At 35.1% G+C, this 26,794-nt stretch overlaps 1 protein-coding gene across 1 annotated transcript in view; it reads right to left on the reverse strand.

Moving 5' to 3' along the window:
- Nucleotides 1–7,577: 7,577 nt before the first annotated feature.
- Nucleotides 7,578–26,794, reverse strand: part of Svip (small VCP interacting protein) — a 74,007-nt gene continuing 54,790 nt past the window's right edge. The window contains exon 3 of the mRNA XM_090406218.1: nt 7,578–14,260. Coding sequence (XP_090262344.1) covers nt 14,246–14,260 — 15 coding nt within the window. The 3' untranslated portion in view covers nt 7,578–14,245. The remainder of the gene's footprint in view (nt 14,261–26,794) is intronic.

The raw sequence follows: 26,794 nt of genomic DNA on the forward strand, positions 1-26,794 counted from the left end.
GGTTTCATTATTTGAACTTATTCCTAACTTATAGAGAGATGGAAAAATCTCATTCGCCGTTACTAAATAGTCTTTCCCACAACTGCAATTATCACACTCACTTTGTCTTGCATGTGAAATATAGAAATCTCTATACCTTGTAAGGACAGATAGACATTACTTAAATGAGAAAACATATCTGCTATTGTATGTTAACTTACAAAACTATTTCCAGTCATGTAAATAGTTTTGCAGTTCAAAGGGTTCAAAAGAAAATTTTGTAGTTCTTCCAGACAGTTGATTTAGGAGTTTCCCATGTGAAAGCCAACAAACTTTGGTATGAAGAAAGAGTGAGTATATTCATTACAAATTTCATCACGCCACTGATTAAAAAAAAGCCACGCATTCAAAGGGAAACCTACGAAGGTGACAGTAGCATTGGATGTGGGAGATGGATACGCAATAGTATACTTAGACTTTGCAAAAGCTTTTGATAGATACCATGTGACAAGTTGATAGTCAAACTAGAGTGGATGGGGTTGGATTAGACTAGTGCATTGGATTTAAAATTGGCTGTCTGATAGTTATTAACAAGTTGTGTATGGGGGAGCAATATCCTAGAAGAGAAAAGTCATTAGTGGTGTGCCTCAGGGATCTATTTTAGGATCATTGCTGTTTAACTTGTATGTTAATTATTGGAGAAGATTTGAATGGCGATATAAATAAAGCAGTTTGCAGATGATGCAAAGTTGGTATGAACTGTGAGGAGTAGAGCAGATGTTGTGGCCTTACAAGAAGACTTGAATAGACTGAGTGAATGGGCATGCCTTAATGTTGCAAAATGTAAGGTTTTAAAATTTGGAAAATGTAGAATTTACTCATGATGAGGATATATTGTTAGAGGCAGAGGAAATGGAGATCTTGGGGTGAAGGTGGATAAGGATCTAAAATTTAGAGGACAACACAACGAATTCTGGCAATGATGTGCAGGGCACAGACTTGTAGAACTAAGGAGATTCTGGTTCCAGTGTTATAAGGCTCTGATTAGGCCACAGATTTAGTCACCTGGTTTTCAAAAGGATGAAGACAGTCCAGAGGCTGTTGACTAAAATAGTTTATCTGGAGTGTTGAATATGAAGAAAGGTTGAGAAAATGAAATTTGCAGTCTAGTGGATGGGAGGAAGAGTGGTGATATGATAAAGACATACAAGTTTTTACAGGGTTGTTATAGGATTAATGGTGAAGAGGTTTTTCATAAAATGGTGGGAGATTGGGGGAGAACAAGAGGCCATCCCGGTAAGCTGTATAAGGAGGGTTTGAGAAACAGGTTTTTTGCATGGAGAGTTGTGAATGATTGGAATGCATTGGCTGAGAGCATGGTGTATGCAGAGAATCTGAATGTGTTTAAGGCACAGTATGATGAGCTGTGTGTATGACAAAAGGGACCTCCTAGATGATTCCATTGGGTCTCAGGTTGATGATGATAATAATAATTATATATTCAGCAAATGCCTCTCTACGCATACAATGTGTTAATCTTGCTTCTGGTGTAATAGCCTGAATATGCAACAAGTCCTTTTTTTGAACCAATCATGGCTTTTTCTCCCTCCATGTTAATTCCAACACTTCAACTCCAATCCAATTTGTTTTCTTGAAAAAATTATCCATAACTTTGAAACTAGCTTCTGCAGTTGTCTGTCCTAGCATACTTTAGCAAAACAAAAGATAATGTACTTCTTTATCTGGCAAAAACACTAAAAGACTTGAAAATTTGCTATATCTATGGATTCATCAGCCTGCAGTGCTTAATAGTGACTGTTGAATATATGGCAATAATATTTATTATTAAACAGGCACCTCCATGGAGTCTGAAGACTCATTGTGGGAGACACAATCTATTATAGATCTCCTTGAACCTATTAACAGACAAAACACTCAAAACTGACTCTGGCAACCCATTCACAACTCTGCAAGCAAAAAATCTAGTCCTCACACCCTTATTCAACTTCCAGGAATGACCCCTTGTTCTGGTCCCTCTAGCCAAGTACAGAAACATTTCCACTGCATCTATCCTATAAAACCCTTTAAGCAACTTAAATGTTTTTATCATATCCCCTCTTTTTCTCCTGTCAACCAACTTCTGCAATCCGGACACCTTCAACCTATCCTCATAGGGAACATTCCACAGGCCACCCACCATCTTTGTCACTCACCTCTGAAGTTTCTCCACCGTTTCCTCATCCCCGAGAAACCCCGGAGATCACACTTGAGCACAGCAATCCAGATATGGGCGTATCAAAGCTTTATAAAGAGGAATGACAACTTCCTTATCTCTACTTGTTAATGTGTTCTTCAATAAAGTAATCTTATGAGATACCTTAGCAACACATCCTCTAAACCAGGGGTTCCCAACCTTATGCCTGCAGGCACCATGGCGCCCAATTTGTGTGTGCCGCATAGTGAAATAATCATGCAATAATTCATGGCATGCTATATGACACATGCGTTAATGACACATGAACGAGTATTAAATGCATACAATGTAAAGCAGACACGCATTCAAAGTTGTTCATTCCAGTTTAAGAACTGGAATATCATCATATATCATATTCTCCTAATTATGAAGCACTGTCCAATGAAATGCAATGCCAAAGATCACACTAACTTACATATATATATATATTTAAATTTTTATACAATGTAAACTTTTAAGTAATAAAACATTTGATTATAATGTAAACTTTGTATGTATTCATTTAACAAACGAATTCAAAAAATTTGCTTGAAAAAATAGATGGTGCCCGTCGCCCTATTGATATTTTAGAACGTGCTCTACGAAACAAAAAGGTTGGGAACCCTTTTTGTTTCCTAGAGCAAATAGTGATACATGCCTTGTAATCTATTTTTTATCCGAAAATGCATAACTTTACATTTCTTGGCATTAAACTGTTATCTTTTGCCCACAGTGACAGCCTATTTAAATCATACCGCAAGCTCTCCACATCGCCTTGATGAACTATTACTCTACCTTCACATCATCAGCAAACAACTGAATATTTCCTTTCAGGTTACTACATGTCATTTATGTACAAATTAAACAGCAGTGGTCCCAGTACTGAACCTTGCGATATACCACTAATTACCTGTTTTCTCCTCAATTCTGCTCCTCCATATACTCCTATTTGATATCTGTGCAGCCGTCATCATATCCATCCCCATTTATTTTAATTTGCATAACAGAGTTCCATGTGGTATTCTGTCAAATGCCTTTGCAAAATCATCGTGTAGCCATTTCCTTTATCGAACTCAGCTGTTACTAAATCACGACTGACCTTCACAAAGCCATGTTGACCATTATACAGTATCATAATTTTTATATATCCATTCTTGAATTCTGCTTTTGACCAATTTTTCTAGTACTTTTACCACCACACCTGAAATATTGATTGGTCTATAATTTGCTACTGCAGCTTTAGAACCTCCCTTATGCAAAGGAATTATTTTGTCCTCTTGCCACTCCCTTGAAACTGTAATTTAATATAATCTAATTAAATTAAAGAGCCAAGTTAAAGGCATCACTAGTTCCCTTGCACATTCTCGCAAAACTCTAGCTGATATTCCATCTAATCCTACAACTGTATTTACATTGAGATTCTGCAATATCCTAATAACCTCCAGTTCATCCACATTAACTGTCACATAAATTAAAGCAGTAACCTCAATAGGATGATATAACCTTGCAAAATGGTCACTCAGTAACTCAACTATTTTATCCACTTCCATCTTCTTGTGACCCTCATCATTTAAGGTTAATCTTCCATAGTCATTCTTCTCGTAATCTGATTTTGCCTTTCTTGCCATGCTGGTCTCCATTCTGGAATTCTAGGTGACCTTCCATTGTGGAAGGTCACCTACCTTCCACAGCATTTTCTTCTTTTGCAGCTCATGTTTAATCATATTAAACTTCCTTACCCTAGGTATGCAATTTAATACTGCTCCCTCTGGATGACCCTTAATTATATCCTATGCACTACTAACAACCTTGGTCATTTCTTTGATTCTACAAAGAACAGTGTCATTTGTGAGGAGAATGACATCTATAACTTTACTTGCCTTAGCTCCAAGTTTTACTAATGTTTTGCTATTAATAATGCCACATATGACGCTTCCTATCACACGACCTATCATTTTTTGGGAAGTCTTTACATCTATTTTCAAAAAATTTACAGGTTTTTTCTGGTGCTCTTCTTTCATTTGCTTTGTATGTATTCATTTAAATTAACATTTAAATTTGTTTTATAGCAAATGATGGATACTGGAATAGGCTCTTCCTTCATTGCCAGTCCAAGAAAATCCAAATTTTTGACAATCTTCATCGTACTATGAAAATTTTTTTCACATTTGTAGTTTATTCTAAAACTTGCAGATGGTTCATACTTATTACTTTCATTACAAATATTTGATGGTTATCACCAATATTCCCTCTCTATCTAAATCATTCTGCACAAGTTTTCAGACTATAACCTGTAAAATTGCAAGCACTAAATTAATGTGCTTAAATCCATCAGTGTTTGCACAAGTTCAAGTGACTGACTGCACTGTCTAGATCAGGGTCGGCAACCTGCAGCTCTTTGAATGAATAATTGCAGCTCTTTTCGTTATTAAACAATCTATTTTTGAATAATACAAAATGAATGTTATTTATTAAATTAGACTATAAGACTATAATTTATTGCAAATACCTAAATTTAGCATTTGCAATAAATTAAGGACATTTTACATTTAATCAAGGACATTTTACAATTGAAAATAGTACATGCGATGCTGAAAAATTTAATACTTTCATGTTTGAACTCTTTGAAATCATACACGATAATCCTTCTTTGCATTCTATTTACATTTTACAAAAATTCTACTTTATGGTGGATATGACTTCCCATTTAAATGCACTAAATAAGAAACTAAATAAGGCCCCAGGTGCAGATGAAATCCCAGCAGAGTTAATTAAGGCCACAGGAAATGGAGGGATAAGAGTATTTCATAGATTGATTACAAGGATATGGGAGACAGGATCATGGCCTAGAGACTGGAAGAAGTCTTTTCATACCACTACACAAGAAAGGTGATATGAAAGCATACAAGAATTATAGAACTATTAGTTTGATATCTCATGCAAGCAAAATTTTATTAAAGATCATGCTAAATAGGATTGAGGCCAAAGTTGAGGCAGAGATGCCCGAGGAACAAGCAGGTTTTAGGAAAGGTAGGGGCACCAGAGATCAGATCCTTTGCCTTAGACAGATCATAGAAAAATATAAAGAATTCAGACTCCCTCTGGTAATGTGTTTCTTAGACTACTCTAAAGCTTTTGACTGTGTTGAGCATGTGAAACTGTGGGAAGTAATGAAAAGAATGGGTTTTCCTCAACACACTATCAGGTTGATAGCCAACTTGTATAAGGAGCAAGAAGCCACAGTAAGAACAGGTGTTGGATTGACTGACTGGCTTCAAGTTGGAAAAGGAGTTAGACAAGGATGTTTACTTTCTCCTCACTTGCTTAGTATATATGCAGAGGACATCATACGTTAAGTATTGGATGAGCCTCAGGACAGGAATTACGATAGAAGGTAGATTGATCAGTAATCTGAGGTACGCTGATGATACAGTACTCCTTTGTAATAACATGGAAGAACTAGGACTAATTCTTGACAAAGTTAACAAGATCAGTATAACAGAGGACTTCAACTCAATTTTAGCAAGACAAAGATCATGGTTCTCAAAGGAAAAACAAACAGAGAAGCTCTTGAGAAACAAGTGTATCTTAATGGAGAAAGAATTGAGGAAGTCAGCAAGTTTGAGTACCTGGGATCCATTATTATGTGAAGAATTACTGTTCAGGAGATGTCAGAAAAAGGTTAGGAATGGCTAAAACAACAATCAGACCTGTCTAAAATCTGGAAGGATGGATCTATCTCCATGGGAACAAAGTTGAGGATTTTAGATGCAGTTGTTTTTCCAACAGCAACTTATGGATGCGAGACTTGGAACTTAAAGAAGTCAGATAAGAAATGGATATCTGCTTTTGAGATATGGTGTTACAGAAGGCTGTTGAGGATATCGTATACTGAAAGGCGTACAAATGAATGGGTGTTAGAAAAGATTAGTAAAACTTTAAGGCTCCTTAAGGATATTGACAGAAGAAAGTTTAGAAAGGATGGAAGGAGGACTTCTCAGAACAGTAATAGAAGGTAAAGTTCCTGGAAAAAGAGGCAAGGGTAGACATCAGTGAGATGGATGGATGGCGTGTGTGGAGTGAGTGATCTTCAGAGAGTTGAGGCTGCCAGAAAAGCAAACAACAGGACTACATGGCGAGGCCTGGTGTGGAACATCACCGAGCATCGGAGTGACCATTACGGCATCTATAGATGCCCAGTGAACATAGAGAGAGAAATAAGAAACTAAAGGGAAAGGGAAATACAGCAGTTTTGCTTTTAGAAGAAGTGATTTCATTTGAACAAAAATTATATTTGTTAGAGAAAGGCATTATTACATTTTCCTACGTTGAAGAAAATATCGACAAGAACAAGCTGATAATTCCATAAATTTAACCTTTTTCAAAGAAATTGTGGTAAATATGCGATCTGCATTTAATGGGAGATTTGAGGAATTTAGAAAGAACAAGGCAACTATGTCATTTTTATTGCGACTACTTGAAATTAATCCTGACGAATTAAATTTTTCACCTTTTGCTGGAATTTATGAGGCTGCATTTCAACTTCAGTTAGAGGACCCGAAAACCCAAGATTTGTGGAATTCAAAATTTAGAAATCTTAAAGCTGACCTGGAGGAGTTGGAAAGATAAAAATCTACCCTTGCAATATAAAAAAAAAGGTCTGAAATAGAAGATCTTAAAAAGCAAGATCAGATTGTATTTGACACGTGGAATTGTTTACCGGACACTTACATTCGGTGATTTCAAACATATGCATTTGGATTTCTATCGATTTTCAGATCGACATATTTCTGTGAGCAAATATTTTCTAATATGAATTTTATTAAAAGTAAGTTGAGAAACTTACTAAACAACATGAGTTTTTCGTCATGTTTGAAAATGAAAATTACGGCATATTTGCCGCATATTGAGAAACTATCCCAAGTTCAATAGCAAAAGTCGCACTAAGAAGATATTTTTAAAAAAATTAAAGAAATAGGTATGTTATTGGATTTTATACATATGTTTTTGTAAGGAGGAGCAAATCTTTGTTTTATTATTTAATATTTAAAAATATCATAGGATATTTTTAAATATTAAAAATTTCATGTGACATGCCACCCCTGTGTTTTACAAGTATGATAACATGTTACAGTAAAAAAAAAAAAAAAAAAACTGAATAAATAATTTAATTATAAATTTTTCAGTGTAGTTTCTAAATCTAAAGCAGTGATGAGCAATTAAATAGTAAATCAAATACTCGGTTCGATCCGCCTAAAGAATATTTTCTTTTTCTTTGATAAGAAAGTATTAATTTATTTTCCATTATTTAGCTATATTTTAATTTTTTAACCTGCACAAATAAATCCACATGTAAAAATCAACATTCATAAAATAGATTTTTAATTAAAATATACTAATTCTGCCATACAAAACGAACACAGTGGACCACACAAAAAACATGAGAGGGCTGCATGCAACCCGCGGACCACTGGTTGCTCATTACTGCGTGCGGCTCCCTAAATTTTTTTTTAACAGATATAATTTTAAAAATGGCTCTTCAATCCAAAAAGGTTGCCAGTCCCTGGTCTAGATAGTAGATACTCCAAATATCTACTTGTCCAAATATCCTCTGAAACTTCTGATTGTAGCATCAGTTTGCCCACATGCCATAGGCTAAAAGTAACTAATTAGAGCAATATTGGAGTAGAGACTAAATAAAGTAAGTGACAAGTATTGGTTTATCATATAATTTGTTTTTATGATATGCTCAAAAATTATACTGTAAATTAGAAATTCTGAAAGCAAAAATTTTGTGCACTCATTTTGACCAGTGCACAGTTTAGAGGAAACATTGGTTATCACAGCTATTTTCATTTCCCCTCACTATTCTCTACTGTGCATTTCAAACATCCTGTTTTTAATTAGTGATCTATAAAGTGTTTAATACAAAAGATATAACATTTTAATATTAATCATTATTAAAACATATTTCAAAATCTGTTATTACCAACAATATACACTGTTAAAATGAAAGATTATTCCAGTGCATATTACTTGTACATCCATCATAATGTATGATATATAAACATGCACAGATGAATCACACAAGTAGTGAAACAGTCACTGAGGGCCAATACAATTTAAGGTACAGGTGATTCTGAAATTTAACAGAATTCCGATGGCATGGTTTGAACTAGTTGAACTTAAACTTTTAATGCAAACAGTTCAAACATGATCATGCCACGATTTTGGCATACTGGCCAAGAGACACATTTTGTTTAAACTTCCTTTAATATTTCAATAATTAAAAAATCTACTAATAGAACTGACCTGTATCTATCTGTGAAAATATGACAAAAAAAAAGTACCAAAGGATCTCCAGCAAGATATGCTGGAGATCCTTTGTATACCCCTGGAGGCATATGTACCACACTTTGGGAAATTCTGATATAGAACATTACTTATAACATCATGTACTGTTTGAATTACATATTTCTTTTATATTAATCCCAACCACAGAAACTATAAATCTATAGCAAAACACGAAACCAAGGATTAGATAATCTGGAAAGCATTAGACACCAAATATGGGCTTTTTTTTTTTTTCAAGAGCATTTGTTCTAGCAGTTTCTTATTATTACCTGAAACCTCAAAGGGGGGCATAGATCAACCACACCAGATGTCATACTTTCTCTTAAACTCATTCAACTGGATGCACAAGCAAACTGTTCCACTCATTCCTCTGTGAGGGAAAAATCTAGGTCACTCATCCCATTCTTAACTGCACACAAGCTTACTTACCATGGATGCCCACTTGTCCCCTGCCCACCTTCCATATAATGAAAAATTTCATCAGACAATAACCTATAACATCTCTTTCATATCACCCCTCTTTCTCCTGTTTACCGGTGTTAGTTCCATAATCTGCATATCATCTTTTGCTTTTTTTTTAAAACCTTTTCACCTTTATGCCCTCTGATCCCAGGAGACCAAATTCGTGCACAGTAATCCAGGTGCAGTTGTATCAAGGCAAAATGACTTCCTTATCCTTACATATCAATGTTAATTTCAGCATCACAGTTATTCTCCGAGTTGTATTTTGCAACATGACCTCTGAACTTCAAATTCCTATCCACCACAGCTCCAAGATCTGTAAGCATAAGCATGACTTTACACTTATTATCATTTACCCACTGTTCCAGCTATCTAAATCATTCTATAAGTGCTGTACATCAGTAGCATCCTGATTGCCCTATCTATCATCACTGAAAAAGTGACCATCTCTGTCAAGTCCTTCCCAATATTATTAAACAACAATGGTCCAAGGATTAATCATTGGTAGCTGAAATCTGGTAGAATCTGGCAAAATGTTTTGAAAGAAGCTTAGAAATGGGCGGGGAGGAAGGATTGTAGAAGTAATCTGAAATGATAAAGGGAACATAAAAATTGAATCATTTTCTGGATGTCTGGAGTAACTGCTTTGAAAAATTATGAGATAAACAGTTGTAAAAAATATCCAGGAGGAATATTATTATTATTAGACACCTCCAGGGAGTCCAAAGACTCATCGAGGGAGAGTGTGCCAATAGCATCGAATGATTGGCCCCCTTCCAACTACTAAATATATATATGTGTGTGTGTGTGTTTCAGTAGAAAGAGCTGAATCAGATGCTATTCACCCCTACACTGCATAATTCAGTAGGTCAGATTTTAGATGAACAGAGTGGAACTCTCATACAGAATGGAAATAATGTGTGAATAAGCTAAGTTCTTCCCTGAGAAGATCAGGGACTAGATTTTTATTCAAGACAAATAGTCAAAAAGTTGTATTTAAGTTTTTAGAACTGGAAAGAGCCTCCATAGCTCAGTCAGTATAGACGAAGCCCTTTGGTTGGAAAGACCTGGGTTCGATTCCCATCAGTGATGGGAATATCTGGTCTTTTTTGATGAAAGGTGAGTTAGCCGGTCTCATACAGAGGTAGGGGATTTTTTCACCTGGAAACTTAGGTTTTTCGTCTCCAAGAACAGGCAAACCGGCCCCATGAATATGCACTTCTACAGGATTTCGGGTCTGAATGCCTACACGGTAAAACATGTAGGTCTACGTGCGAGTATAAATCAGGGATCAAAACTGGAAAAGCATATGATAAGGTGCCAAGAGAAAATCTTTTCAAAAAATACAGTTATATGGTGCACAAGGGACATTATATAATGCCGTAAACTATATATATATATATATAGCCTATACTTAGATTGCATTCTGAAGAAAATCTGAGATATTAAACTTTTTAGCTTTTAGTTATACTTCTAAATAAATCTACTGCAAGTCTTTAAGGACTCTTAAATTTTATAACAGATAACAAGTTTGATACTATTTAGTGAAGATGAGAAGTACGAAAATAGATGGTATACTCTGTATATTACAAATGTGGCTTGCATGTCAGGAATAAGAAGAGCCAACAAAGGCATAATGTCATCTCATACTAATATATCTGACTAATATGGACAAGCGAAATCCCAACTTGTCTGGTCAGCACAGGATGAATTAGGACCAAAATCCTCCAAATTTGCAATTAAAAGAATCAAGAAAAACAAAGGTTATAAGAAACTATGGCCATAATTGAGCATTGTAATTAATTACCCATATAAGACAAATCCATCATCAAAATGAAGGTCTGGACTTCAAACCTTTCTAGGAATCTGCAATGGATAAGAAAAATGATATTAAATTAAACAGCCCATACAAAAAAGACATCAACTCTGCAATAGAATATTCATTGGCATTTATAATTATAGATCTCTTGTTGAAAAGCTATTGAGAGAAACAAAAAAATTAATTGGGATGTGAATGGAACAACTTATTATAAAAACACTGGTAGTTGATTGTTTTGGATTTACAGCCAGAGTAACTCAGGCTATGAGGCCAGAATATATCACAATTGCATGTGTTCTTATGGCCAGTTTGTTGTTTTGCAGGATGAAATATAGGAACTCTGAGGGTGGTATAGGTTTTCCAATTAACAAATTGACAGGCAGCAGAATTGCTCTAATAACTAGAAGAGCAGAAATCAATCTATAAAACAAAAGATATTAAATTAAAATTTCATGAGTTTACTTCAACTTTAGGTCACTCAGATGAAGTTGAGGAATTTCGTGGCAAACTAAAAGAATGTTTAAATTATAGTTGAGAATTCTGTATGCTTATCATTGGTGGCCTAAATAAAAAACAGAAGGAAACAATAACCTCAATTCAATAAGAAAGTTTGAACTCAAGAAGAAGAGAAATTGCTGGAATTTAGTAAAGGCTATTATGAATGCAATCTTTAATAAATAATAATAAAAAAATCTAAATAGACATGATAAAGTCCTAATGTCTAGACCTTTAATTAAATAATTTTATATTAATAGAGATATACTGTAAATAATGTAAGAGTTAACAATTTTAACACAGGAAGTGTTCATGTATAACCACTGAAATCTACCACTAACTTATTCTTGTTGGTAATTATTTACACTACAAATCATAACGCTTATTATTCATTAATGCATATAAAGATTCTACACCTTCTATAGATTTAAACCATGAAATAAAACATTTACCAAGTTTTTTGAATTGAATATACCCCTCAACTGATTAAGCTAACAAATAACCCCAAATATGTTAACCTTTCCCTGTAATTAAAAAACCCATTAATCCTTAGTTTTTTTTAATTTTCAGTTTCATCTTCAAACCTACTAATTAGAGTTGTCTTGTTAACAAGTTCAAAATTAATGAACATTCTTAATGACAAACTGATATAAATTAAAACTAATAGAGAAACTTACCGTTTATTTGATCTTCAAAACAACAATCTTTAATTATCAGAATGAGAAATTGTCTTTCCACTGCAGTCTAATTAAATGGTGGATTACTGTATCTTCAATCATCCTAATGTTGTATATGGTTTCCCTTGTGAACAAGATTATCACTTCATTTACACATGATCAACAATTTAGCCCTTATGGATCTCATTAACAATTATAAAGACTATAATATGCATGTCCCAGATGACTTAAACAGAAAAACAAAAAATAAATATAATTCCAAAAATTCCACCTACAGAAATCTCTGCTCATTATATAAGAAAAATCAACAATGCATTTTAGAATCTTAAGCAATTAAAACTCTCCAGACAAACATACACAGGCATATATTATACTAATCAACAAATTGGTGACTGGAAAATATTAAATACAATCCAAAATGTACGATCAGAACAACCCTCAACTTTGATGCCTTCTTTATATCAAATTCATCATTCACCATGTAAAATTTCTCTAAAGTTGACAATAATTCTGCTCTTACTCCATAATGCCATTGTTATGTCTGTTCTTCAAACTTATTGGTTACTTAAACAATATCAGTTGCCCACAAGATCAATCTCATGGTTCATTATCTCATTCTAATTACTATAATTTTCATTAATATATTTAAAGCATTATAGTTCCTTTTTACTTATAACGAACCTCAATTAAATTTACAGTTTATTATACTTGATCTATGAATTTTTCTCCAATTTCCTTTGGATTGTATTGCTTTATTTTACATCTTCCTTTTTGTTGCCTTTCTCTTTACAATCCTCTCACATGTTTATCTTCATATTTTTTGGCCTACCTAGTATAGAACTAATATAGATAAGCATCACTCATGTCCACTTTTAAGGTAGATTTTTCTTATTTCTTAGTTGCATTTTCACATTATTTTTGTTATTTTCTCAAATTAATGGATTGAACTTAAAATGTACATTGCAACTGAATTAACACTTATTAATTTTCCCCTTATAAGAGGACATTAAATTTAGTACCTGATTTTATAAAGCAACAGGCATTATTTTTTGGACTACTTTTGCACTTTCTCACTGTCTTCCACAACTGATCACAAAGTATTTACTCCTCCATAAAATGCAGAATGAAACTTATGGATTCCCCCCCCCCTGCACATACACACACACTAAATTTGTGATTTCACTAAAGATAATTGTGGCAGGATAATTTCCTTGCAAAATTTCCGAAGGAATTTTGAAGAGAAAAAAAAAAATCAGGTACTAAATATTAACAGTGCAATACACTTTGTAGAAGACAAATTCATTTTCTGTTTACATGATTGAGTGATAGCATGGTAGATGATAGCAACAACAACAAAAAAATACAAAATATCCCTGCAGAAAGTTAATCCTGCACTGTTTGTATGCTGCTCTATTTTGCTATCTCCAGTTTACATGTCTCCATTGTGGTTTCCAGATTTATAAATACAAAGCACAAAACTGAAGACAAGAATAATACATACATTTATTGTGTAAAATATTAGGCTCGAGATTACAATTTCAGGTGCTACTATAATTTTGTTGAGCCCCAATCATGTTTTCTTGAATTTTATTACTGTATTACTTTACAGATATAAATAGATTATTACAATATATAAAAAATAATTATAAAAGTTTTTTTTTTTTTTTTTTTTTGTAATGAAATTCGTGCCTTTGACAAATGACAAGCAACTGCAGTGGGAAGTGCTATTCTGTAAGTCATGAATTATCTAATCTATATAATATCCTGAAGAAGGAAAGGGTTGGATAGACAACTTACCTTACTGTATGACATTTTACACATGTTGTGGTATACTATTACAAAACTTAGCAGTTTAAATATTTCATAATATAATTACAAATAGCCAAAGAAAACACCAATGTGTCAGGAGAACACAGCAAGTGAAAACAACCACTTAACATATCTTTTGATTTCTGACAAGTGTTTGCAACTATATCATAAAGATTGAGATAGAAAAATAATTAACAGGTAGCATAGTTGTAAATTTGTAAATGTTCACAAATTTTCTTGACATCAGTAAAAAATAGCTTGATTAGACTTTAATGTTAGAATCATCACGGGTCAGTTTTTTTTTCATTGTTTGTATTATTACATATGCATACAAAACCAAATAACAGTAGTTTTATAATAATCACAGTAATAAGCCCAAGGAATAATGAAATAATTTTTTCAGCAGACTCTCTGGCTTTATCCAACTTGCCACTAGAAAAAATAAAATTAAATTAAAATGAAAAAATAAAAAATACAAACACATATAGTCATCCCTCAACTTACGTCAGGGTTCCATTCCATCCAGTAGGATGTAAGTCGATACATTAAATCAACAGAGTTATAGGAGGTAGAGACTCAACCATAATAAGTATACTGTCATTTTCATTTTTAAACCTTATAAAACTGTACTGTGTGTGTTAATGCCATAAGGCAGGAGAATAATTACCCAAATCTTCCTCCACAATCACATCTTCATTACCCTCCCCTATTATGGAAAGATCAGACTGCGGTTCTGTTGTAACCTTTGTTTTTTTAATGAAAATGTCCAATGTGCTTTCCTTATTCCTCTTCTTCTTTTCATCATAAATTTGTTTATAGCAAGCAAATGCATCATGTACTTTCCTTTTTACTAATAAGTAGCGTTTAACATTGGGATTCATGTCGTCAGCCATTTTGAGAACATTGCTAACTGCAGAGAACATTTCTGCAAGATCCTTCACTGTGAATTGTTTAACTACCTCTTCTTGTTTCTCTTTTCCCTCTTCTGCAATGCATCGTTCCTCCAGTTCGACCAATTCTTCAAGGGAACTTTCTATGAGTTGAATTATGTTATCATCATTCACTTCGAGATTCAGATTGTTTACTAGGCTCACTGTTTCTTCACTCAATTTAGAAGTCTTCATTTTTTTCAAAACTTCCAAAGTTTTGAAAAAGGTTTATGCAAAATTGTGCATAAACCTTTTTAATGTCTTTTTCCATATGCCACTCATACATTGAGAAGTCACTTCGTTCCAAGCCACAGCGATATTTTTAATAGCATGATAATTATTGAATGCTTTCCAGAATTCCATGAGTCTGATCATTTCTTTCAGTGGCAGAAATGGCTTGTGAAAAAGTTCTCCATAGATAATAAGCCTTAAACACTGCAAGAACTCCCTGATCCATCGTTTTGGATCAGGGAGTTCTTGCAGTGTTTAATGGATCAATGAAGTAGTGTTTGGAGGGAAAAACATGACCATGAACTTGGGATGAAGATCACTGATGTAAGGTGGATGAGCTGGAGCATTATCTAGAATTAATAAAATTTTAAATTCTATATTTTCTTTCACACAATAGCTTTCCATTTCACTCGCATAATAGTTGATTAAGGCATCCTCTAACAATTTTTGAGTCATCCATGACTTCTTATTGCTCCATCAATAAATTGGAAGAGTATGCTTCCTAATGTTTTTGAAGGCTTGTGGATTCTCATTGTGCCATATCACAAATGGTTTCGGTTTATGTCGAGCCACATTACCTCCTAACAGAATCGTAATGCGGTCTTTAAGAGCTTTGAAACCATGCAGAGATTTTAGCTTTTTGTGGGTGCATGTTCGCTCAGGTACTTTTTCCTAAAGCATGGTGGTCTCCATATTAAACATTTGCTGTGGCAAATAATTTTTCCCCATAATAATTTTATCAATTTTCTCCACAAACTCCTTGGAAGCCTTCTCATCAGCACTTGCAAATTCACCATACATTATGCAGCACAACAAGCTGCTTAAATCTCATGAACCAACCGGAAGAAGTGTTGAATTCGTAGTCATAATCAGAAACCCTGCTTTCAACATGATTTACAGCAGGGTTTCTTTCCCAAAACTTTTCTTACGACGGAACACTTCAGAAATCATGAAATTTTAACGGAACACCTTGGTTAGAGTCGAGTATCATCGGTCTTGTATTCAATGTAAAGATAAACACACACTATTGCCACAACAGGTTGTATTGCATCGCAAAAATGTGACAACACACACCACAGGCGTTTGGGAAACTCTGGTTTAGAGACTTAGTGCCTTAGCGGTTATGGTCCTAGTACTAAGGAGTATGCGCTTTTAGTTCAATTCCTCTATCCATGATGCAAGTAGCTTTTCCATATCACCGATAGGATCTTGTTGTTGCTTTGTCACTATCATTGATTTAATGGAAGCAGATCCTTTCACAGCCTCTACAATTTTATCCTTATTTTTCAAAATGGTCGTCACTGTGGAATGAGACCATCCGAAATTTGCAATCATAATGATGGGCTTACCAACTTCATGTTGCTTTATAACTTGCAACTTCATTTCAAGATCAATTTCACGCCTCTTTTTCTGATTGGGCATGTAGGGGGGGCATGTTGCACAAAATATCATGAAATATTTAACAATAAATACACAAATAACCTATTTCTCAAACACAAAATCAACAGAGGAACTGTTGAAGACACATGCTGACTGCTGAATGCACTGTTGCCACTGCGCATGATGCATTGTTGCTAAATAGAAACCTTTTTACTTGCTTGCATCTTGTTTGAAAGTATAGTCGAAAATGTTATTTATTCCCTTATGGGATCACGGATGTAAGTCGAGGGATGACTGTATTTAAGTGCATTTAATGAATATGACAGAAAGCTTCATTCATTAATAATAATAAATATAATGCATTAATATTCAGTTATCATGAAACTGTTACACAATTCAATCCACCTATCAAAGAAAAATGTACTATTCAGGTACATCAATGAATTGACCTGACATGAAGTCAAGGACAGCTTGCAGTACATTTTCAGTAGTAGCCTACATGAGTTTCTGCAAACAGTAAACATTTATCACAAAAATTAAGTGGATATTAAATCCAACATTATTCCAGAGCCAAATATAGAAACTATAAAGGTTTTGTGCAAAAACTGACCAGAGAGCTTATGGGAATATACTCGCCGCCATACTATGAGTCGCCCTAGCCGAACCTTATAGGAGAGATGAACACTAGAGCATCCATATATTCGTCTCCTGTTGGTTCATTTTAATAAGGTTTCACAGACCCGACAGTTGTTTCAAAGTCATTGGTTTTCGTCAGGGATCAGGCAGAAACCTAAGAGAGTAAAACTCTCAAGTACTAAAGGACTCGAAGTATCAGAGAAATATATTTTCCGTAAGCAAACTCTTAGTTGGTGCGCTTAAGGGAATATTGAAGCCAAAGGCTTCAATATTCCCTTAAGCTCTCTGGTCAATTTTCACACAAAACTTTTATAGTTTCTGTATTCAGCTCTAAAATAATGTTGGACTTGATATCCACTTAATTTTTGCATTGTTGAATTGAAGCCTTTGGCTCTTTATTTTTAGTAAATATTTTGTATTTGGTATTACTTAACCACCCTATCATATCAGTAAGCGGGTTTCTAAGAAACCAAATTACTTGGCTGTGATGACAACCCATTGAGCCTAACATGAAAAAAAAAAAGATGAGATATTCTAATTATAACACTAAACTGTATATACATAGTCAAATGGCTTTTCTTCCACTTTCCACATTAACTAACATTAGTTAAATAAAAATCCCCTCTACCTTTAACAAACTGTAGCATTTATAGAAAAGTTTCCATTTCCAACTAAGAATAGCATGTAGCCAATCAAAAAATGATGAAAATTAAAAAAAAAAATAAAAAAAAACTTGGCTCAGTCTATGTAAACTTTGCTTTGTTGCCTTCGTAAGTATACACATATTTTTTCTTTGTAAAATAACTTTGTAAATATACAAATTTTTATCCACTCATGCTACTAGTTTACATTTAGCAGCAAAATATTCACAGTGGAAGTCCATTTTAAAGTCATTCAAGATATCAGTATTTTTAAATTGCAAACTTGAATGACTCTAAAATGAACTTCCACTGTGAATTTTATTTCATGAAAACAAGACAAATTGCCAGGAGAAGACTGGCCTCTGGCCATTTTGCTTCAGTTTTGTAATTCTGAACATTCCTAAACCTAATATAATATAATGTTTGAATCAGACTGAGAATGTTCAGAATTACAAAACTGAAGCAAAATGGCCAGAGGCCAGTCTTCACCTGGCAATTTGTCTTGTTTTCATGAAATAAAATTCCAACTTTCCCAGAGAAAGAATTCTGTCTCCTCCATGCATCTTCATCTAAATGGGATTCAAACTCAAGCCTTCCGAACCAAACCGTACATTCAGTGTGACACTTTCACAATAATCATAATGCCTATCATACTTCTCCTCAAATTCATCAACAAAACACTCATGACAGTAACTTCTGGCAGTACATTCTACTTATTCACTGATCTTTACAAATAAAATCTACTCATGCTCTTGCTAACCTTTATACAACTTCCAAGGTTTATGTGTGTGTATGTGTCAATCCCACGATTGGGGAAGTGATTATGTCACAATTTCTAGCATGTCAATCAACTGACAAACTTTGCAGTACCTATATATCCCAAGCTCGATGACAGTACACTTCAGTATGCTGTCATCAAAAGAACTTTGAATAGGATCTGAGGTTAGTGATAGACAGCTATTTATGAATAGGAATTGAAAACTATCTTTAGTATCTACTCTTAGTAATGTATCCTCTTCTTTTCCACCATCAGCTGAGCTTTGTAGCTCACAAACCTTTAGTTTATCATCATCATAACTTTCACATCCCCAAGAAACAAATCATCCAAATCTGTGTACAATAGTGCAGATGTGAGAAAATATCAAAGCTTCCAAGACTGATAACTTTATCCCTGCTCGTCAGTGTTTCTTAACATACAAGTAATTCTTTGAATTATTTTGTCCAATATGCAATACATCCTCTGAATTTCAACTCTTTATCTGCAGCTTGTCCCACTTAATTAGGGTAGCTGTTCTTAGTGAGTCTCCTCCACATCCTCCTATCTTGGGCTGTAACCACGTCTAAATTCTTCATCCTCAAATCCTCCTCCAACAACTCCCCCCATCTCTTCTTTGGCTGCCCACACTTCCTCCTCCCCTACATATCCATCTGCATGACCTTTCTTCCCACATACTCATCCTCTCTCCTCATCACATGACCAAACCATCTCAACCTTGCTTCCTGTATCTCCACTCCTAAATTCATAACTTTCACTGTTCCCCTTACACAGTCATAGCCTGTAGTTTTTGCCTTTTAGACTGATCTTCCTTCTTAGCCTCTCCATCCTCTTTCACCTAAGCATTTAAAATCCCTAACCGTCCTGATGACATTTCCTTCCAGATCTGTCTACTGGCTGCCATCCACTTTGCAACACATATACTCTGTCTTACTTCTGCTCAGTCTCATACCTCTCCTCTCTCTCTCTCTCCCCCAGTACTTTCCTCCATCTTTTTAGTTTAGCTGCCACTTCTCTTGATTCTGCACACAACATTGTCCAAGGCACATCTCTCACAATATTAAACAGGAACGGACTTACTGCAAACCAACTGTTACTTGAAAACTGTCTCTCCCAGGCAGGTCTGAACCCTTGTTTTCACATTTCTGTACATTTCCTGCACCAACCTGACATATTTCTCTGGTACCTTCTTCTCCCTCAGACACCTCCAGACTTCTTGCTTTGGCACTCTATCGTATGCTTTCTCTAGATCAATAAACACCAGATGTAGCTCCCATCATTTCTCTTGAAACTTTTCCATCATCTGTTGTCGATCGACCAGGCATGAAGCCAAATTGCTCCTTTGCAATCTCCACCTCCTTCCTCCATCAAGAACCCTTTCTAGGATTTTCATTGTGTGGGACATCAACTTTATTCCTCTGTAATTCTTACAGTCTTGTGCATCCCCTTTACCCTTGTAGATGGGGACAAGAGTACTTTCCCTCCTTCCCCAGTGCCTTCCATGCCTCCACTCGGATCCTGTCAGGGCCCACTAATTTTCCATTGTTTATCCTCTTTATGGCCTCCTTTACTTCCACTCTACTGATGTTCTGCACCATCCCCTCATGAGGCTGTCCATCTTCTCTGTGAGTCCTCGCATTTTCCTAATTCAAAAGCCCTTCAAAGTATATTCTCCATCTGCTTCTTATATCCACATCCTTCCTTAATACTCTTCCTCCAGAGTCTTTGATCTGTCTCACAAAATGTCCTTTGATGCCTTATTTCTACATCTTGCCAAATGATAAATTTTTCTCCGTCCTTCCTTTGTTTTTAATTGATTATAAAGATCTTGCTATGCCATGGTCTTTGCCTGTGTAAAACTTTCTTGGCTTCTTGCTTTCTCTTTCTGTACTACTCTCTGTCCTCTTTCACTCTTGACTTGTCCCACTTATGCTTTGCTTTCCTCTTAGCCGTCACTGCTTCTTGTATATTATTATTCCACCACCAACTCTCCTTATGCTCTCTGATCTTTCCAGATATTTTGCCAAGTACCTCAATTGCACAGCTCAGAAATGCTTAGGAATTATATCTCCACCAATCTTGTACACTTTCTAGTCCATCCGAAATCCTTTCTAACACCCTCTCCTCATCAATTTCCTGCAGTACAATTCCATTAATACACAGCTCACCACCTTCAGGGGTAAAGAGAACTAAAAGTTTTAAGCACAAACTATTAGAAATTATGAAAATTAATTCATTTGTTGGTATTGTGAACATCAAAACAGTTTGTTAAAAAACCGAATAACAGATCTATACAACCATTAATGTGTGTTAGCTGGAGACTGCTATTTGTTGTCGCATTCTGTGGTTCACGCTGACTCTGTCTGAGGTCTGAAATTGATAAATTTTTAATAAACGATGACTAAACTTGATTTAAAATCAAACCTTGGATTTTGTTGCATTGCATAGGAATTTTAATCATATTTGCTGCCTCTTTGAATTTTCTTGTGAAACAAAAAAATTCAAAGAGGCAGTGTTGTTTTAGTACTTGTTTAGTTTTAAAAACAGTTTTCTTTAATAAACATGTGGTCACAAAACCGGAATAATTATATTGAACTTCTTAACCACAGAAACCTCCGCAGGAATATAGAAACTCACGGCGAGTTTAATTGGTCTAAAGTTTCACAATTTGAGAAATTACGCATTAAAAAGCAGAACTTTATCAACCGTTTGATATTTTTAATCCGTTGCAGAGACAATGAAATTGTTCCCGAGTTCATAAAAATCAAACTCGCATTAAACTCCAATAAGGCCAACAGAATATACAAAAGAACAGAATTAGCTATATTGAGAGAAAGAATTGCAGCTACTAGAGCAGAAGTGTCCAAGATTAACCAGGATGCATGTAATATACATAACGAACTGGCCACTTCACTGCTGTCAGAACTATGGAATAACATAGACACTATCACATACAATAAAGCTACAATGGTGTCCGAAAAGAAAAAATGCAACCTAATTAAAAAATTCAATTCTCTTCTAAAAGAAAACATCTAGATCACTCCAAAGTAGTAATTAACTCTCCTCAAGAGTTCTAACGAGGGATGAAACAAATCTTATGAAAGGCTTTAATTTTGCTGTAATGCCACGACAAGTCCTGAAAACTGATATCATAGCCCAAATTGAAAACGGAATAAGAAATGTACCAGGAGATATAGCAGATCTGATCTGCATTCAAAGTGCAGCATTACTATTAAATTGCAAATCACCACCAAAAAACCTACAAAAAACAGAATTTGCAGCCCTTAATAAACTCAAATCAGACAAAAACATAGTTGCAATAAAAGCAGACAAAAGCAATGCAACAGTGATTTTAAAGTCTGAAGATTCCAATACCTACACAGCATTAGAGCACACTTGGCGAACTTACAACAAAACCAATGAACTTATCAAGTATATACCAAATTGGTCTGAGGAACTCAAAAGAAATCTACAGTCCAAACACCCACTAGTGCCTAGAATATATGGAGTTCCTAAAATTCATAAAAAAGATATACCACTAAGACCGATAGCAGACAGAAGGGACTCTCCTACCTCAAATCTGGCAAAACACCTTACAAACTTGATTTTACCACATATAGGAAAAACACCATCGTTCATTAAGAACAGCACAGACTTCATCAAAAAGTAAAAGATATACACACAGATCCTTCAGACATATTAGTGAGTTTAGATGTAGTCAGCTTTTTCACAAAGATTCCAAGAAATGAAACAGTAAATATCGTAGAAAATCTCTTCCCACCGGACATTGTACAGCTCTACAAACATTGCATAAAAACACGTTATTCCTTTACCAAGACAAACTCTGGGAACAAAAAGGATTAGCAATGGATTCACCCCTCTCACCAGCTCTAGCAAACCTCTACATGGAAAATTTTGAAAATAAGACTTTACAAAACTGTCACAAAAAACCAAAAATATGGCTCTGCTATGTGGACGATACTTCATCATTTAGCCAGGAACAGCACTAGAACTGACTACATTTCAAGACTATCTTATTAACTTACATCGTAACATAAATTCACTCTGGAACTAGAAGAAAATAAAAAACTTCCTTTCCTAGACATCCTTATAGAAATAAATGAAAGAAAAAAGAGATTATCATTCTCCATCTATAGAAAACCAAAACACTGGAAGATTTCTGCACACTACTTCACATCACCACCCCAAGCAAAAAATAGGCCTAATAAAAACCTTAAGAGATAAAGCATACAACATCCCCATTACAGAAGAAAAACGGAAATAAGAAATACAATACTTAACACAAATCCTACAACTGAATGGTTTCAATACTAAGTTAATTAAGAAAATTCTCAATGCAGCTACAAAAAACTTAAATAAACAAGATTTCAAGAACGCAGTCGCCCTTCCTTATATCAAGAATGTAACAGATAAATTAGCCAAACTTCTCTACAAATACAATATAAAAGTGACTTTGTCAAAAATCTTTTGAACAAAAAAGCCACTTGAAAAAATATCAACTTCATCCTCCGAAACCTCCACATCACCCAATGAAAAAAAACAAAGGTTTATAATATTCACTGTTCCTGTGACATCTGCTATGTGGGCCAGACGGGGAAAAATCCACATGAGCAAACATCGAAAGGACGTACAAAATAAGAGAGAACATAAATCGGGATTGGCATTTTGCACATCCTCTATCGGTCATGATGTACTCTGGGATAAAACAAACATGCCCTATATAGATAAGAATTGTTTCACAAGAAAATTCAAAGAGGCAGCAAATATGATTAAAATTCCTATGCAATGCAACAAAAACTAAGGTTTGATTTTAAATCAAGTTTGGCCATCGTTTATTAAAAATTTACCAATTTCAGACCTCGGACAGAGTGAGTGTGAAGAACCACAGAACGCAACAAATAGCATTGTCTCCAGCTAACATGCATTAACAGTTGTATAGATCTGTTATTCATTTTTTTAACCAATTGTTTTGTATCCCCTTCATTATCAACTGTTTTGATGTTCACAATACCAACAAATGAACTAATTTTCGTAATTTCTAGTAGTTTGTGCTTTAAACTTTTAGTTCTCTTTACCCCTGAAGATGTTAGTCTGACGACTAACGAAACTTGTTGGGTGTTGTTTTTAGTACTTGTTTAGTTTTAAAAACAGTTTTCTTTAATAAATATGTGGTCACAAAACCGGAATAATTATATTATTATTATGTGACACCTCCAGGGAGTCCAAAGACTCATTGAGGGAGAGTGTGCCAACAGCATCAAACGATTGAGCTCCTTCCAACTACTAACCATGCTCAAACTTGCTTAACTTTTTGCTTGCGCCATCAGTAGCAGAGGCTCTACCAATCGACCATCCTTTGCTGGCAAGAAAAATCAACCACAGTTATAAGCCTTTTGATAGATATCTATGTATATTCAAATTTATATTAATAAAGTATAAAGAAAAGTGGTAATGAATAGATTAAAACTCAACCAACTATAAGCCTCCAATGAGAATCGAACTCATGGCCCCTGGTTTACAAGACCAGTGCTCTAACCACTCTCTAGATGATCTGAAGATCTGACAATGTTGGAGTCTTGACAGGTAACAGATTGATTTGGAGGAAAATTGTAGATAGGAAGTTAGTAATGAAATAAATTTTTTATGTAGTACTATCATATCCTGTACACCCCTTGAGGGTACATGTCAGGAATTTGATGATGTTGTTATCAAAACTTAACAATTTGTACATATAAGCAACCAGAATAAAATATTAAATCGATTACTATATATGTGCTGGAACAATGCTAGTTGTTGCTGTCACGTTCTGTAGCATTGCATGTATCACATCCTAGGTCTGTAAAAGTTAGATTTTTAATGAAAGCAGACCAAACTTAGTGTAGGTTTAAGCCTCGATATTTGTTGCATTGTGTGGAGATCTGTAGCATTTTCAAGGCTTCCTTGAAATTTCTTGTAAAACAGTTAGTTATGATCATCATAAGGCATTTTGGTTTGTTGCCAAACTACTTGATGGCCTGTGGAAGCTGTATCGGATACCAAACCTGATTAATATTGTCTTCTTTTTTTCACGTCTCTTATATGTTCAGACATGCTGATCTCCCCAACCTTCCCATCTGGCCTACACTGCAAATGCACAAGAGCAATGAATTCCATAAACGCTTGGTTTTTTCATGTTATGGTTTTGTTGGATGTATGAATCTGGAGATTTTATGCAATGGTAAAAAAAGTCACTTTAATGTTGTACTCACTGGAGCAACTTAGCCACTTTGTCTATTATGTTCTTTATATAAAATATCATGATTGCATTCTTAAAATCTTGTTTAAGTAAAGGAGCTAAATAAAAATAAATAAATTCCGTGTGATAATACAGCGTTCCCCTTTTTATTGGAGTTCACGGTACCATCAATTCCCCCCAAATTTTATCCAGGTTCTGGAACCGGCATAGGCTCACGAATCAAACCTATGGCTGGATTAATATTCCTGATTGTAATCCGTGTGTGTCCTTGGACCAGTTTGCCTGCTTGCGGGATGAAAAACACCAGATAAACTGGTGGAAAAAACCCTTCTGTCCACGCCCAAGACTGGCTAACTTGGCTATGGCTGAGGAAGATCCTTGAGCTCCTCACGTCGTTGACAGGAATCGAACCTAGGACACTCCTTCCCCAGGCATATGGTTGCAAAGCGCAAAGCCACTAGGCTAACCGCATGGAGTAAAGGAACTGTCAGAGATATATTCAGAATTTTGTTGATCATCTTGGGTTCATAACCACTGAGTGCAAGCTTATGCCCAAGGATTTAACAAAAAATCTAGAATCAAAGGATACCATGGAGGCAGCACAAGATGAACAATAAATTGCATGAAGATTATAAAGAGTATGCTGGAAAGATGACTCAGTTGGTAAGGACAGCACAAGTGCAGTATGGGCAGAAATTCTGAAATCAGGCCAAGAAAAACCCTAGAGAATTTTTCAGATAAGTGGCAAGTAGAAAGAAGAATGATTATGGTAAGATGATGGTAATGGATGAAAATGGTAGAATGGTAACTGTTGCAGAAGACATCGTTGAGGTATTCAGTGAATAATTTATAAGGGTGTTTCATCCTTATCAGGGTGAAATCAAGAAAAATTCAAGTGCAGAGAACATAGGAGAGGATCGCTTAATTGCGAATTAGTAGGTGATGTATGAGGAAATAAGCTTGATGCCAATAAAGGCAATAGGATTTGATGACATATCACCATGTATCTTAAGGGAATTGGCACTGACATACCTGTTTAATCTAAGTCTTACAACAGCAGTGGTTCCAAGAGAGTGGAAAGATGGTAAAATTGTTCCACTGCATAAAGGTGGTGATAAGGCTGTGGCTATAAATTATAGAACAATCTGTATAGCCACAGTTGGAAGAGATTGATAACAGCAGTACTCTCTGTGGTTGTCAGCATGCGTTTGTTAAAGGTAGATCATGTTTTACTAACTTACTTATGTATTATATAACAATGTGACAAATGTCTTGGACAAGGGAGATGCATATACAGTGGTATACTTAGATTTTGAAAAAGCTTTTGATAGACTGCTACACAACAAGCGTTAAATAAATTGAAATGTATGGAACCAGATAAAAGACTTCTGAGTTCAAATGGTGACTGGCCATCAGATAGGTATCAGACAGTTATATATGGGGATGCAGTATCCCGAAAGAGGATAGTCACTAGTGGTGTGCCACAGGGGGAGGAAGGGGGTGTAATGGGGCCATGGTTGTTCAATTTGTAAATCAATGATATTAGGATGGGTTTAATTGGTGTAATGCATTGCAATTGCATCAGCTGTTGACAGATGATGCAATATTTGGTAAAGCAATTTAGAGTCAAGCAGATGTTATGGCCTTACACAGGAAGATTTGAATAGATTGTAAGAATGGGTAGGGAAGTGAAACTACCAGTTCAGTGTTGCAAAGCGTAACGTTTTGAAATTTGATAAGCAACAATGGGATGCAAAGTATACACTTGTGGCAAAACTTTAAACGAGGTAGAGGGGATGAGAGATCTAGGAGTGATGGTGGACAAGGACCTGAAATTCAGGGGCTACATTGCACTAGTTGTGAAGTCGTCACATCAGATAATGGCAATGATGCAGAAGACCCTGACGTGTAGAGATAAAGAGATTATGATTTCATCGTATAAAGCACTGATCAAGCCTCATGTGGATTATTGGTGCAAAGATTTGATCACCAGGTTTTCCATGGTGATGACATATTAGGAAGGGTCCAGAGAAGATTCACAAAGATGGTCAGTGATCTTTGGAATACGAATATGAAACAGATCGAAAGAATGTAAATTGCAAACTTTGTGAATAGGAG

This window comes from Typopeltis vanoorti, chromosome 16 (genome assembly GCF_054136105.1).
Source record: "Typopeltis vanoorti isolate ZY-2024b chromosome 16, IOZ_Tvanoo_1.0, whole genome shotgun sequence".
NCBI classification, from domain to species: Eukaryota; Metazoa; Arthropoda; class Arachnida; order Uropygi; family Thelyphonidae; genus Typopeltis; species Typopeltis vanoorti.